This window comes from Pygoscelis adeliae, unplaced genomic scaffold, assembly GCF_000699105.1.
Source record: "Pygoscelis adeliae isolate BGI_AS28 unplaced genomic scaffold, ASM69910v1 Scaffold294, whole genome shotgun sequence".
Classification (NCBI taxonomy): domain Eukaryota; kingdom Metazoa; phylum Chordata; class Aves; order Sphenisciformes; family Spheniscidae; genus Pygoscelis; species Pygoscelis adeliae.
In genome coordinates this window covers 1155504-1171462 of record NW_008824722.1, presented here as the reverse complement: position 1 = coordinate 1171462, position 15959 = coordinate 1155504, and the positions used below count along the sequence as shown (strand labels likewise).

Below are 15959 nucleotides of genomic sequence, written 5' to 3'. Positions count from 1 at the left end.
AAGTTCAGAAGGAAGACTGCAAACGTCTGCTTGTAGTTTTCTGCTGCCTTTCTCAAGTGGTGGTCCAATTTTATGTTAACCTTTCCACATTACCTCCTTCAACCAAAGCTAAAACACTTTTGTGGTAAGAGCACACAGCTGTTTGGTGAAATGTACTGGTATAAACCTCCTAAAGAAGATAGTGTAAGAAATGCAAAAACTCAGTGGCTTTCTTGTAAAAGAGGATGTTCTAAACTCCCTGCATGTGGCATTTTTAGGAAGCATCTGCTTTTACTTAAATCCTTCTGAGTGTTCTATTACTTACTTCTAGTTACCTTCACTTTATTTTAACATATGTTAATACTGATGATAAAGAGTTTGGCCTCGGTTGCCAACGGAGAGAAAAAGAATAATACAAGATTTGTGGCTGTTACTGATTACCTGATAAGATCAGGATGGGAATTCTTCATCAACAGAGCCTTGCTCAGATGAGCACAAAGGGAATTTAGTCACTTAGGTGGACAGAAGTCTAATAATCTTTTGGTCATCCTGCCTCAGCCTGGCAGGTCTCATCTGGATATGTTGCTCTGTCCTGCAAATTACTTTTTAAATAAAGCTAGCTAACACTGGAGAATTTGATTCTGAATCCCTAACAGTTTGCAGATCATGGTGACCTAGTGGAGACAGTGTGATAATTTCTCCTGGGAAACAGTCCCATTGATGACAGAAGTGTTACAGCCAGAGCTGTTCACAGCCATTTCTTTGTCTGCACGGAGGGGTTCCAGCATTCAGAATACAGTGATTTATCCCTGTCCCCTTTTTGTTTTCAAGAAGCAGCACTCCTGGGTCCTTTACTTTGCCGTCTTCACAATGTTTCTGCTCTTTCTCCAGATGGTCCTCCTTTTCTGTTTTAAAACCCTATGCAAAAATGTGCAACATTAACTCCCAAGACTACTATTTAATTAACAGTGTGAACCTGCACTGTTAGACAGAATAGAATTGAGCTCAATACTTCCCTTTCCTCTAAGGAAGAATGAAGCTTGTGGGTGTGAGCTTTTTTATTTTTTATTTTTAAGAAGAAAGCATATTGTTCATCTGAGCTTTAGCTGGAGTTAGAAAATTTGGTTTCTTTCTTACTGCTTCCTGGATTGCTATCAAGCAGCATTGCTCTGGCATCAGCAATCAGCATTTCCATTAAGCTTGCAATTTTCACACCATTGGCTGCAGTTAGGTGGGAACAGTGAGTACCAGGGATGGGGACTATATAGAGAAAGTAAAGGATTGGAAGTGAAGTGACCTACTCGAGTGATCCTGGGAGCGATGGGTTATGCCAGCATGTGCTCCAGCCCCTCTGGCAAGCTGTTGTTTCTCATTAAGAATACAGGCTCCTTTCATGCTTATATCCTGTGAGAGTCATGGGGAGAAGAGGGAACAGCTGTGGAGTGCTGAGATGCTGGTGATGGGAAGCCTGCCAGTAGCCGGCTGCTGTTTGCCAGAGAGCTTTGGTGGCCAGGAGCAGGAATTCGGCAGTACCTGTGGCAGCAAGCAGGGAGGCATTGGTTAGAGAGGCCGTCCAGCCAGGTGAATTGTTACAACTATGAGCGGGGTCTCCCTCCTTATCAGAGCAGAGGGAAGGAGCTGAAGCATGTTGAATAGTGATGTTGACAGAGCTTTTATTGCTTCCCCTGCTCTCCTGAGAGGGGACTGGAGCAATGGTGCAATAGTCTTGTTTTCTAGTGCTTTGGCTGATTGACAGGAAGCAGTAAGTGCTGTCCCTGAGTAATTGGTTCACTTGTCCAAGGATGCTGGGATAGTTTGTGCCTCGGGGGGTTCTGGTGCATTAGTTTGTAATAGCAATGTAGCTATTTCTCGGACACGCTTCCTATTCCTACTGCTCTATCTGGAAACTACCTCGGTTGGTTCTTTTCTGTCAAACCCTATCTGTAGATATTCATCTCCTGCTGAGTTTTTGATCGCTGTTCTGCTGAGCCTCTGCCCATGCTGAACGTGGCCAGATCTGCACCCTCTTAACACTCAGGTCATCTTGCTATATCGTATTTGAGCCTTTTGCTTCCCTACTTCTGAATTTCTCTTCAGGTATAGCATTTATTACAGGTGATTACTCTGTTCCGGGGTCTCTCTTCCTCCTAGCAGCACAGTGGGATATATGGTTATCCTAGCTTAGCCCTTGTGACTTCCAGTCTGGAACAGGAGAGTGGACTGGTTCGTGGTTATGGTATTGTCATGTTGTGAGAATCTGTTATTTCCACACTCTGTGCTGTAGTTTCCCTCGTGTAAGGGGATCATACTGAATTTTGGAATCTGGAAGGGCGTTACGAGAACGGGTTGTTTGGCCTATTGCTTTTCAACAAGCATTTGATGTTGACCAGTTAGAGACAGAATACTGAGCGTAGGTGGGCCTTTGGTCTGTCTGGGTACAGCCAGGCTGTTCTCATTGCTCTATTTATGCTTCCAGTGCTGTTGCAGACAGAATGGTGCTGTTTTCTCTTTTATGTTCGAGGAATTGAAGTACAGAAAGACCAAAGTGCTGCTTCCTGACGAATCAAATCCAGTTTCTTCTCAGTTCCAGTCTAGTGCACTAACCCTTACCATATCTGGCTTACCTTGTGCTACAATGAGTGGTATGGACCTTGCCTTGAGAGTATGTATATGTGAACAGGCTGGCTATAAGAGGTCTGGGGTGGTTACTGTGCTGCTGAAGCACTCGTAGGCAGAGAACTTCTCTGCAGCATGGGAGTGTTGCCCAGATGTCATTATCAGCTGCCCTGTAGTGACATGTGGCTGGGGATCCTCCTAAGTGGGCTGTGAGTTGAAACACTGAAAGGAGGACACTGAATATACTGTTGGTACAATGGTAACTTCCAGAGGGAAATGGGAAAAATCACTGTTCTTCCCAGTGTGCCCTGAGAGTTGGAGGGTAGAAAATTGGAGGATTTTAGTAGAGTACAGGATCCTATTAATTGATGTTATACTGCAGCTGAGGAGCCCTCATATTATTTTTTTTTTCTCCCCTGCTCTTTTGTTGAGGACCATTATATGCACCATTAGAAGATTTTTGACCTGTAAGCGCAGCAGATGCGATGACAGAGGCCTCCATACTGTGCTCAACCCATCCAAGCTCTCATTGATGTGTGTCTTAGGGCTGTTCTCTTCTGCTCTGTTGTGCAATAACACATCAGAGCCTTCTGACGCTCTTGGCAGAGTCTGTGCTACATTCTGACTTGCCCGAGGGACGGTACTACTACTTCTTTTTTTTTTCCCCCCTTTTCTCTACTTAACCTACCTCCATGCTCCTGTTGCATTACACATGATCCAAAAAGTGAACACTGAGACACTACATAGAACAAAAACTTTGTGTGAATCCCAAATGTGCTGGGGCTGAATATACTTCTGTTTGAAACAAGGCTTACAGGGAGAGAAGGTAAGTCTGCTATGGGAGGAGGAACAGGGAGAGGAGGGCGTGAAGGGCATCTGTCCATAACAGGAATTACCTCCTTCCTGGAAGAAGAGGAGATGAGATGCTGGCTGCCCACAGTCTTCTTACAGAGGAGTGGCTTGAAGAAGGGCAGCAAATAACTGAGCAGGAGTACTGTTGCTCCTCAGCAGATAGACTGGCCACAAGAGCTGATAAGGGAAAGTGTCTGTCCTCAAAAGCAGCTGTGCGGCGCAGAGGAGCTGGGAGCCTCTTTCACTGCAGCCATTTCAGTTTAAAAAGCAGGGAGGGTATCTGTAAAAGCTGGTGATGTCACTTTTCATCCTTTGGCTATAATAATCCTTGGGAGAGGAAATTGCCGAAAAACCAACCTGTATGGTTTACACCACTTTCACATACAGCCAATCATATGGCTTCATGTCCAATTTAAGTGTCCACTCAACGTGCTTTTCTACTTGGTTTTGAAGCTCTAAATGTAGGTGTTCAAGGCTTTGTTTTCTTCTTGTTGATTTAAGAAGCACAGCCAGTGCGCTCAGCCCAGGTCACACAATGAGGAGCTTGCCTGCAAACTGATGGCTGCTAGGTTAGTTTAGTTACAGCTTCCTGCTTTTGTTGCTAAAGAAGTTCTAGTGATGCTATTGTATTGTGAAATTATGGATGTTTCAGGATTCACCATAGTGGGTGTATTGTGTCCTGGTAAGGGATGCCAAAGACAGGTATGTTCAGAAAAAAAAGGCTCTAGAGGCTATTGCAAAAATGGTGCTGTTTTCCAGTTAATGTTGAAATAGATCTCATGCCCAAACCATCCATCACTGTTAAATCCTGGAGCACAAATTGGGATAATGTGGCTGAGCCCAAGCACGGGCCACAGTTCTGTCTGCCTGCACAGCTGAGAGATTGAACTGCTCTCCCGTTGGGCAAAAAACATGGCTAGTTTCCGGGCTAGTGTGAGAGGGCAGCCTGCAGATGGGATATGAGAGGTGAACAGTTGATTGCAGCAGGGAAAAAGTTGACACATCTGGTTTGGCTTCAGGTTGCTCAGGAGTAGTAGCAGCAGTGCCCCATTGGAGCTCAGGGGCAGAGGGGCGTTCAGCCAGTTGGACCTTTGCTGTAAAGGTTTATTTTGTTTGTGTAATTGTCACTGGAAGGCACTGGGCGTATGAAGCTGGATCTAAAAGTTGTTAATCCTGAAAACTCCAGGGCATAGCTGTCCTCATTTTCAGTATGGGGTCTGCCTTACAAGCAAACTATGGAGATGCAGGTAGCCATAGATTTAAGGGCTTGTTTTCCACAGTGTTCCTGTTCCTTAGAGCCACTTGAGCAGAGTCTGGTGCAGAATATGCTGGCGTGGAAAAAGATCGGTTGCTCTTTGAGCATCGATGTAGTGTGTATCTTAATTAGGAGCACTGCAACTTTTTTAGGAATGTGTAGTTTCCAGTTGGATAAATTGGTCTGTGCAGCACACACAGTGACTGTAAACCTGGTGGATTAGCTCTTCTGACCAACTCTGAGCCCAGCACTGAGTTCCTTCTTCATGTGAAGCACGTCCCTCTCCTTCCTAGTTCTTAGGGAAGGAACAGCATAGATCGGCTGTGAGTGGGCTATGACGCAGTGCAATTCAGGTATAAAGATTGATTTCAAGCAGTGGTAATCTCTTGTCTTCTTTCTAACTGGAACAGGAAAACTAGACATGAGCAAATTCATCACAATGGCTGGAACAAATGTAGGAGCTGTTGTTGGGGTAGAACAGAGCAACAATTCTCCTTCAAGTGTTGTCACCAATATAGAGCAGTGCAAGTGCTTCAGGGTGGTATCTGAGAAATACTGCAGTGGGCAGTTGTAGGGTACTTGTCCCTGCCGGTCGGTGAGTGCTCGTGCTCTAGACAAACGATGGTTATGCTCGTTCTTTTAAAAATAGTGTCTCCCCACCACGGGCAGCTTTCATGTTCACTGTGTTTGGATGTTCAGTGGCTTCTCGTCACGCTGTGCGATCACCTGCTGGCAAAGGCCTTTCAGCAGGGTTCTGCTGGGAGAGTGGGAGGTGATGGGACGAACAAGAGGCTTCACACCACTTCTTATAGGAAATCCAGAGCTCTGCTACTCTGCTTTCAGCAGCCCGAACTGCTAGTAGTTGAACAGCAGCGCCTGGTCACAAGATGTGCCTATGTGGATTTGCGTGGCTGGGAAAAGGGTAAAACCGTACTTGTAACTATTAGAGAGATGGCCAGTAAGCTGCTGTGACAGAGATGCAGGGCAGCTGTCTTCAGTCCAAGGCACTGACTGCGGGAGACTCTTACTTTCTTTGCTGTGGAGGCTTGGTTACCTTGGCAACCTGTTTTTTAGCTGGATCTCTGCTCTGGTGGAGAGCCCATCTGTACCTGCTACTTCTTTGTTTTGAAACGGCTGTTTTACACAAAAATATCTGACAGGAGCATTTCCAGAGCTGGATTGCTGTGGAATCCAGGCTCTGCTTTTGGTCCCAGGGGTTTGTCTGATGATGAGGTGATGATGGTATGGGGAGTTCTGTGGCTGGATTGAAAAGGTATTAATATATCTGCTTAATGAGGTGAGCTGCTGTCATGGAAGGGAGAGATGCTACTGTTGACTGTTAAATCCTGGAATAGCTCTGAAAGATAAATCACTTGCATGTCTGGAGTTTGCAGAGAACTTTGTTCATTGTGATTTGCAGTTCATCATCGCGCCACCAGCTGGTAGATTAAACTGAAGTAGCTTCTGTCTGAGGTGGGTAAAGAGCCACACTAAGGCTGTAGGCTTCCCTTTTGGAGGGCATTGATACTCCTGGTGAACTTCTAGTATTGGAAGGTAGTGGTTGCAGGACTGTATTCAGAATCTGACAATTTTATTTAATTGCAGATCTTACCAGTCTTCACATCTGTTTTTTTACTGTAGGTTTTTTGGTTTTACCTTTTGTGAATACTTTGTAATCCTGAAGGGGGAGGGGGTATCTAAATTTTGCCCTTACCTCATTCCCGTTCCTCCTGCTTTATCTCCTCCTATTTCATAGCCTGTACCTTTGGGCTGAGATGAATGGTCTGTTCTGTATTCGCTATGGGGTTCCCCCAAACTGGAGTTAGTTTTCTTGCAGGCTACTGGGTAGTGTGTAACACTTGTGTAACAGTGGGGGGAGGAAGAACAGATTGACAAATTCTAGTTGTATCTATAAGAAATCAGAATAATGCCTGGAGTTAATCTGTTAGATGCAGTTACCAATTAGTAGGTAACTAAGAACCTTTTTTAAAAAATCTGTATAGTGTTCCAGCTTGACTTTGCAGGCCATCTAATTCAGATGTTTTAAGTCTTGAAATCTGTTGACTTCAGAGCAGAGAGTACATTAAGAATCTGTTCTAGGCAGGCATCGGCTTTCAGTCCTGAGCAGCTATAATGCAGAAGGAAACAGCTTTCTTTTTTGAAATTTTCAAGAACTAGAAAAACCAAGATAAAGGTCTTTCCATTTTATTCAAGTGTATGGAATACAATTGTTTATTGTAAAGTCTGTTTGATTAAAGCTCTTTTAGCCAACCTTTTTGTTAATTCCCACTATCACTAACTGATTTTTGGGTGGTTACAGCAGGAGCTTTTGTTTGTTTTTTTTTTTTTTTTTTTTTAAGACAAGTGTGAAAAAGATCTGTAGTCTTTACCGCACAGCCCTAGATAACTGACACAATAAAGTACTGTATCTTTCCTTGTACCATTGCAGCAGCATTGATACAGAGCTACAGAAAAGCTATGCTGTGGTTTTTTGTTACTTTTTTTTTAACTGCATGTATCAACAAGAGTGACAGTTTGGGGCTGACTATGCATATATCATGTTGGTGATGTATGAAGCAGAAATGAGACAGTTGGATTCTTCAATCCCAAAGCTCACTTCAGGATCTGGCAGATAGAAAAATCTCCCGTGAACTCACTAAGCTAACAAGAGACTTACCTTGAGCCTGAGCAGATTTGATGGGGAAGTCAGTGAAGGAGAATAATGTGGGACAGTAAAACAGCTGTCACTTACCTGTCCAGCACAGTATTTTAGCCGCAAACCCCCCCCCCCAAAAACCCAAAGAAACCCCACATGTAAATTGGTATCTTTGAGAGATGAGCAGCTAGCATTCAGGTTAGTTTATACCAGATAATGAAAATGTATCTGTATTTAAGTGACTTGTTGAGAATGGCTTTGCTTTTTAATTTTATTTAAAAAATACGTCTTATTTTCTCCTAGCTTTGATCAACTTGTTGAAGTTCCTCATGTCTAATGAGACTGTGTTGCTGGCCAAGCACAACATCTTCACTCTTGCTCTTATGGTGAGTACAGACAAAGCAAATCCTCTTATTTTAAACAACTTAATCCTGACTGAATCTTAGGAAAGAATCCAGGATTTCTGGCCTGGTAAGGAGATGTCAGAACAACGCTACAAAGCGGAGGAGTATCATTGTGGTTGGTTTCGCTACGTGTTTGGAAAGGGCAGTGCTTGGACTCACTGTAGGGTCTGCTGATTGAAATAAACAAGTCTGTGTGAGGAAAGACTTAGTTTAATTTTCCAGATTTGGTAATGTTTTTTCTTGTTCTGTGGCCCTTTGTATACAAAATAATAGAAACCTGTTTTCCTGGCCCCAGATACGATGGTATTTAAGCTTCTTGTCTGTCTCTTCTGTACTATAAGGAAACTAATAGATAAAGCAATGAAGTAACTTAACACTGTGTAATGCAACTGAGAGCTATTTCTTTGAAGGTTTTGGACATAGTTTGTATTGTTTCTGTTGCAGAATAGATTTTGTGTAAATATTCCTGTTGTAACTTCTTTTCATTTCCTTGTATAGGTTGTGAACCTGTTCAACATGTTCATCACTTACGGAGACACCTTTCTCCCCACTCCCAGCAGCTATGATGAGCTGTATTATGAAATCATTCGGATGCATCAGAATTTTGACAACCTTTATTCTATGGGTGAGTACCTCCTGACTGGTCAGGACTACTGTTGACTGGAAGTGAAGGTGGTGGTGGAGGGATGTTTGTGTCGGGTGTTTTCTGTCCACCTGGTACTGATGTGTGTCTTGGTGAGTGGACATGTTTTGTGTACTAGGACATGTTTGGTAAATTAAGAATTGAGAGAGGGATGAACTTGTTACAGAGAGAAATCTTTTTTTTAGTCAGAAAAAATAATAGGAACAGACCCATTGCCTCTCTAGCAGCCACTTACTGTGGTTGAAAATATAAACTTATTGGCACAACTGGGTATGTGGTGTTTCATGCATCTTCATGTAGTTTACATTTATTACATTCGACAGTTTCAAGTCAGAAGGCAGGTACCTGCTGCAGAACCAGCCAGCACAGAGACACACTCCAATGCAAACACGAATTTGGAAAAGAATTTGGGAAACTTACAACAAGAAGCTTGCTGTGCTAGACAAATCACATCTACTACACTCATTGCCAAAACAAACCAAGAAAACAGCCCTCACAAACCTGCTTGCAATGACAAGCGAATCACTGGACTGAAGAATGCGCCTACTGGCAAAACAGGGAGAAGCTGCCATCCTTCAAAGAGAGAGGGGCATGCTGGAATGCCACCAAGTGACACCCAGCAGGGAAAAGAGGAACAAAGAACAAGGAATGCATGGAGGCATAATCAGGCAGTGTATACACAGGAGCCTGCAGCCAAGGGTAGCTGCAGCAGCACTGGTGTAGTGCCTGCATGCTTGAAGCTGTGAAGAAAAGAATATAGCTGTATTCTTTGTTTGCTTTGTTGTAAAGGGCCTTTCTTCCCTTCACCCCCTGCTGCCTTCTCAGCGTGATCACCCAATGAACAACAGGAGTTAATATAAGCATATAAGGGGAGTTAAAGGGCAGTGGGAGACAGACAGTTGGCTACAGCACTCTTCTGACATAGGAGAGAACCGTCTTCACCTAAATAAAAGTAGCTGAATACCCCCTGCAACTGCAAGCAAAAGTTTGTACAAACTTCCTACAGTTTTCATCCATTATATAAGGAATCATTTGGCCATTTTTGTGCGCTCTGAGCAGATAAGATTTTTTGCTAACCCATTTCCTATCCCCAAGAATTGCAGCTAATAAGATGAGGTGCTTTTACTAGACAGTAATTTTTAAAACCCATCCCCTGTGGAAGCTAAAGGAAAGTGGAATGGAAGAATAACACGCTGAAATACTTACTCAGTTGGACTGCGATATTGCACATCTGACCTGTTGAAACAATTTATTTGTTGCATGAACGTTTTCCATCCTGCTACGCAGAGCAAACCCCTTTGAATTAATGTTGTAGATGCCTGAATAGAAACCCTCTCTGAATACATTACTTCAGATATTCAAGTACAGTACCTACTGTTTGACAAAAGAATGTTAGAGATGACATCTTTTTTTTTTGTTTTTTTTTTTCCTGCAGATGACATGTAATGGTAGCACTAGGAAGGAAGTGAGAAGGTAGCACTGTCTCAAGTTGATAAAAGCCACAGTTTAACCAGGTGCCCTGACAGCTTCCCTTTGCTTGTCAGTGCATCTCTGGGACTGGGACTACAGTCACCCTTCTGTCCCCTAGCCTTGGGACATTTGTTAGCACAAATGAGAAAGCTATGCTATCCTTTAGTTTTCCTGTTAATGTGGTTGAAACTTTCTACGTTGGGAGTGGAGGTGGAATCTAATCGCCTTGGTTTTTATTTATTTATTTTTCTTGTCCTGAATCTGAACTTTATCCAGATCTGCAGGACTGCAAGCTTCTCTCATGCAGCCACTGTGCTTATGGATTCACTTGTAGCATCTGTGTTTCTAGATGATCCTAAATTTGGGTGGCATGCTGTTCCTTCACTTCTAAGTCGAGGATGAACCCTTCTTATGGAATGTAACCTCCAGAAAACCCTGTATATACAAATTCATAGAAAATTCCCTTCTACTCAGGCAATATACAAATTAATCCAAACATTTGCTACAGGATCTGTTATTGTTTTCATACGTACCAAGAGATGTGCAGGTAACTGCCACCATAGGAACACTATAGATTCTGACCTACATAAATATTTTTGGTACTCTGGCAGAAAAGAATTGGATTCCCTAGAAGTTCTTCCTGTTGCAGAATGTTTTCAGATCTGCTCCCAAGTCTGTCAGAGACCATCTGTGCAACAGAACAACACCCTTGTTCCTACAGGGAGTGTTTTTCCCTAGGCTGGTGTGTAATTCCTCTCTGCAATTCCAGATAAACTGGGAGGTAAAGAATCCATCACTGCTGGGGTACGTTTAAATTGCAGGATGTAGTCCAGCTCAGATGGAACTTTGCATAAATAGGAGCTGGAGGAGAACAGCAGTGTGTGGAATAAAAGGTATCATAGACCTGGGACGCTGCCCTGTTTCTCGGGGAAATGAACTTTAATATGTGGTGATGAAAGCAGTTAGGAGGACCTAGGCTCCTCCATCCCCTCTGCTTCCTGTCTCCCAGCCATTATTTTGTTCTGCTCACCTCTTCTGTGTTCCTGAAACGTTTCACAGATGGGGTTTGAAGGGAACTTCTGCCCTGGATCACAGACTGTCTCAAAGACAACCTTTATTTTGATGTGGTTTCTGGGCTGCCATCTCACCAAAGCAGATTTTCTTTGACGTTTTGGACTAGAAAATTGCCAGTTCTGTGCCAGCACTGTTAACTGTCTTTTCCTTTCAGTTCTAAGGCTGTCTACCAACGCTGGTCAATGGAAAGAGCCTGCAAGCAAGGTGACCCATGCGTTAGTCAATATTAGGTAAGGAGTAGAAGTTAATAACCATTTTAAAGATTCTTGTGTCCGGTGTGACAGCATTCTTATCGTGACACTTTCACATTTGTTGTATTGAATTTGGTTTTGAATTTGTTCTCTTTGTTGGGCTAAATTGCTGTTCTAAACAGGGCCCACTGGGATAAAGAGAGGAGCACCAGGGTTTGATTGTCCTCTCTCTAATAATTCTCTTGGCTCTTCTGTAGACTGAGTGCTTTCAAAGCATGGCACAAGCTGTAATGAATTAATCCTCACAGCATTCTTGGGAGAAGTTATACAGTAGGGAACCATGCTGTGCTGGCAGAGCAATTGTGGACCTAATGGATTTCTGTTGCGTGATTCTATTGCAATGAAGGGGACTGTAAGCCAGCTGTAATAAGCAGATTCGAGGCCTCTTATAACATTGCAAGATTTTTGTGTGTGTTTAAAACTGATTAGTTAAGGACACTTCAGTATTCTTTTAAACCTCTTCCTCCTGTTCAAGGGCAGAAGTTATGCTCTACTTGTAAGGCTAAGGAATATCTAGGGGTGCTTTTTTGCTGTATTCCTTCACAACAGCAATAATTTCTTTTCCTGGCTTCTGAAGCAGCTAGTACTGACCAAGCTGGGTTCTGGGCAAGAGGCTTATGGATCTGATTGATTGGAAAATGGAAGAATGTTGAGAGAGAAAATATACTGTTTATCTCTGGCTTGTAAATAAACCATAAAAGAGAGAATTATTTATAGTGAAAAAATATCTGTCCATCACTTCCCTGGTCACCCCAGACACTTGGTGTCTATGCAACACCAGGTAGCTCAATACTGCTACATTGCTAGTACTTGTCATTTTCCTCACTACAAAACAGATTGTGTAGGACAGACTCTCTGAGGGCATCTTTCAAGTCAATATACATCTTATGTGTCTATAAACCACCTTAAAGGTTCCCTTAGTACGTTTGTAAGCTTAATAACATCAGGTATGGTTCAAGAAGATTTATTTTGCTGCTATCCTTATTTTTATTTTTGGAAACAGACATAAATGAACGCTTGTGGGCAGATAATGCACTCGGAGTGAAGCAGCAGAACAGATAGCTGTTGGCAAATTAATGTCATTTAATGTGACACAAAGTGTCTGCCCTGGGAATTCTCTGTATACGCAGGGAGAGAAGTCTAAACTTCATCACCACATATTAAAGTTCATTTCCCCCAGAAACAGAGCAGCGTCTCAGGTCCTAGGATGCTTGAGAAGAATAAACTGTTTAGGGCTGTCAGGCTGATGGCTTTATTAGAGAAACACAGTATGTTAATGAATGACAATATTATCATAAGATGTAATTATTTTATGCATTGATAAGGACATGCTGGTTTGAACCTAGCTTAGCTCCCCATTGTCTGTATCGCCTGTTTGTTTATGCCCCTTTGCTTTTGCCTTAAAGTGGTCTTAGCGTACTGTTTCTTATTTGGATGCCTTTGCCATGAAGGGAATGAGTTTAGAGAAATCCACCTCTCATTGGATTTTTCCCTCAGCTTGCTCCATCTTTCTGGAAAGTTTTTATGAGCAATGATTACCTGCACCTTACAGTGCAGTGCAAAGTCACGCTTTGGCTTCTATCTTCATCTCTTTACAACAGCTAATTAAAAATAAATAAATAAAAATTGTCATTTCCTTATCCTAAGGCTTTTGGTGGGAAAGATTACAAATGTAAACACATCTGTGTGTGCGTACATGTGGTGGGCTTTAACAAGTGTCTTAAATTCTGGTGTACGATCTTACATGTATTTCTGCCAGGAGAGGAGTGGTGAGTTGTTTACAACTTTTCAAGGCTGCAGTGCGTTTGTGTTACAGGAGTAACTGTTGGGGAGACACATAAAAGGGTCCTGCTTGTACCCCACAGTGCTGGATTGGCGAGGTCATCTGATTAATTGCTTTAATACAGAGTCAGGATGAGTAATACCTAGAGAATCTTTGACATGTTCTTGTTTAAACTCAGCTGCAGAGAGAGGTCCCACTTTGTGTATCCTATTACGGTATTAACTGTACTTTTTAGCTGGACCCTGTTCTCCACTAGGCAGTCTGATCGAGTTTTGTTGTTGCTGATTATCTGATTTTTCTAGTCCTTACTCCAGTGAAAAGAGCAGTCACAAATGTTCTTTTTGAGCACTGAGAGATGGGGAGGCTATTCCTACCTTCTCTCCATACCTTTCCTTTTTACAGACGATTCATAATTTTTGTCCAACCTAAAGAAAATGAAAATTTGAAGAAGACAATAATAGCTTTATCTGGCTGAAATCTTACATACCATACTGGAATGTGTGATCCCTATTGCTGTCCTATCCCGTAATAGTGATTATAACTTCTGTCTGTGGATTTGTCTCTGTGGTTTACGTAAATAATTGTGACGTGATGGACTGCAAGATATAGCTGCAGCACTGATGGGGTTGAAATAAGAAGCTGCAGTAGTTAGTGGTTTGAAAACTCACCTTCTCACCTATAAGGCAATAAATGCATTTTGAGACAAGTAATTTTTTTTAAGCTAATGAGCCTCTTTAAGATAACATTGTGCAGGTTTGCATTTAATGAGAATTTTATTAATGCAGGGTTCAAAGGGGCATCTTCTGATTGCTTATGCAGTGAGGAAGGTGGCAGCTGAATCCCTGTATTCTTTTAATAGACTTTCTCCTGATCAGGATTTTTTCAAGGTGAATAAATAGAATAACTCAATGATTAATAGACTGAATTTCCCCACTGTCTGAAATTTAAAAATCATAATTTTTAAAGTAATTTTATTTTTCTCACTGAAACACTTCAAACAAGCAGAGAGTTAGTTTGTAGTATGGAACTAGGTGATAGGATTTTTTTTTTTAAAGGTGTTTTATGTGCTGTTGTAGCATACGTCGCAATCCTTGCTTGGGTGCTTTCATTCACTCTTCTATCTTGCAGCCACTTTTGTTCCACATGAGCCACCCTGTGTGATACTCTTTCTTTGTACAGGAGGTGCTGCTTCTCCCAAGGCTGCTTTTGGGGTCATAAAGGAGAGATTGGGGATTTGGGAGGAGCACTTAAAGCATCGCATGGATGTGTATAAAATGGTTATGCTTGTTGTCAGTCTGGGCAGGAGCACTCTGAAGGAACATTTACAATTTTACTTAGGTGAAAGAAGGCCAAATGGGGCTGTGCTTGTTTGTCGTAGGATACCTGGTGTCCCTGCTCTGAAGCTATAGCTCTTGTTAAATTACCAGCACTCCATAGAACTGCACTTACAGAGGAGGGGGCTCCATTCAGATATTTGTTAGAAAGTGAGTGGCTGCAAGCAGTCCACGTAGTACCTTCAGCATTGTTCCGCTTTACTGTAGGGAATTTAGCATCTGTTCATGGGGAGAGAAGAGCTAAATGCTGCTGACCTAGTCATGTTGTAATGGATGGCTGTAGCATTTATGCAGGATACATGAAAGGGCACCTGCTGATAGATAAGTGCTTCTGTATGGAGTGGAGGCCTATGGATTGCAGTCAGATGAGACTGTAGAAATGTATTTATTTATATATATACACACACTTTCCTCCTTCCCTCTTCCTCTCTATACAGACATAACAGACACACGTTTCTTGCCAATATGAGTAAGAGAATGAAAAAGGGAGGGCAAGCTTAAAGCCTGTTTATGAAAATAAATGGTCAAGAAAATCTGTGTGCATATATATAAAATACAGATATCTCTGTGTCTATGATATGTATATGCAGATATATGAATGTGTGTATCCATATATGTATATATGGATATCTGTGTATATATAAATACACATACATATTCACACACATGTATATACTTACAAATATATGTGTATATTTATATAAAACACACACACAAACATCTTGCCTTTGACAAGGGGCTAATCTAAAGCCATAATTTCCAAGCTGAAAAAACAAAGACACTTGCTTGTTTCTGACTTCTCCGAGATGAACCACAAGTGTTGGCTAAGGATGCTCAGGCGTTACTCCTTTCAGCAGTAGCTGCCAGCAGCAGTGTTGCACTGGGTGTGTACGTAACCGCAGGACTGACGGACCGTGGGGAACTGCTCGGCTCGGGCCGGCCAGCGCAGAGCAGCAGAGGGTGCTCAGGCATGCAGGTTAGCCTGGAGTGATCTGGAGTTTGCTCCCTATGATTCCTAAAGCCACTTGTGAGGGCTACCACTGGTGGAATAGCAACTCTGTTGAATTGTTCACTGAGGTGTGTTTAATGGTAATGACCTCTGACATGCTGTCACTGCTAATCAGTCTGACAGCTCAGATCACAGGCTAGTGCAAGACAGCCAACAATTTTTTTTTTAAATTAAAAAAGCAACAAAATGCAAAGAGAAACTCATAAATGTATTTTATTGGTACTTTAAAATCCTAACATAATTCTGCCAAGATTAAGGATCAAATTGTTACTAAAACAGTGTAAGAAAACTTCCAAGCTTTATGCACATAAGCTATTTGAATAATTAGTTCATCACAGGTGGTCATGGTGGTAGCCTGAAAAAATTATGATGCTGAAAAACTGAAAGTGGATTCTAGATGAGGATTCTGGCTTGGGTATAGATCTTTTCCAGTGACCTGTAATCACTTCATTCACTGAAGGAGCAAAGTTAGTAGACCCTTCTTGTCATTTCATGTGTTTCTTGTTGCATGCTTTTCTTGTTACACAGGGACTCTGGCACAGCAGAACAGTTCCTGAAATACCACAGTGGTTATAGTGGAGCTTGGTTACTCGGAGTTCACCTGCTGCCACTGCTTGTTTTTCACCTGACCCT

General features: G+C 42.3%; 1 protein-coding gene across 2 annotated transcripts in view; it reads left to right on the top strand.

Moving 5' to 3' along the window:
• Positions 1 to 15959, top strand: part of LOC103916276 (chromosome unknown open reading frame, human C10orf76) — a 130007-nt gene that overhangs the window by 50079 nt on the left and 63969 nt on the right. For both annotated transcript variants that reach the window (XM_009323242.1, XM_009323243.1), the window contains exons 21-23: positions 7662 to 7744; positions 8261 to 8387; positions 11104 to 11179. In XM_009323242.1, coding sequence (XP_009321517.1) covers positions 7662 to 7744; positions 8261 to 8387; positions 11104 to 11179 — 286 coding nt within the window. The remainder of the gene's footprint in view (positions 1 to 7661; positions 7745 to 8260; positions 8388 to 11103; positions 11180 to 15959) is intronic.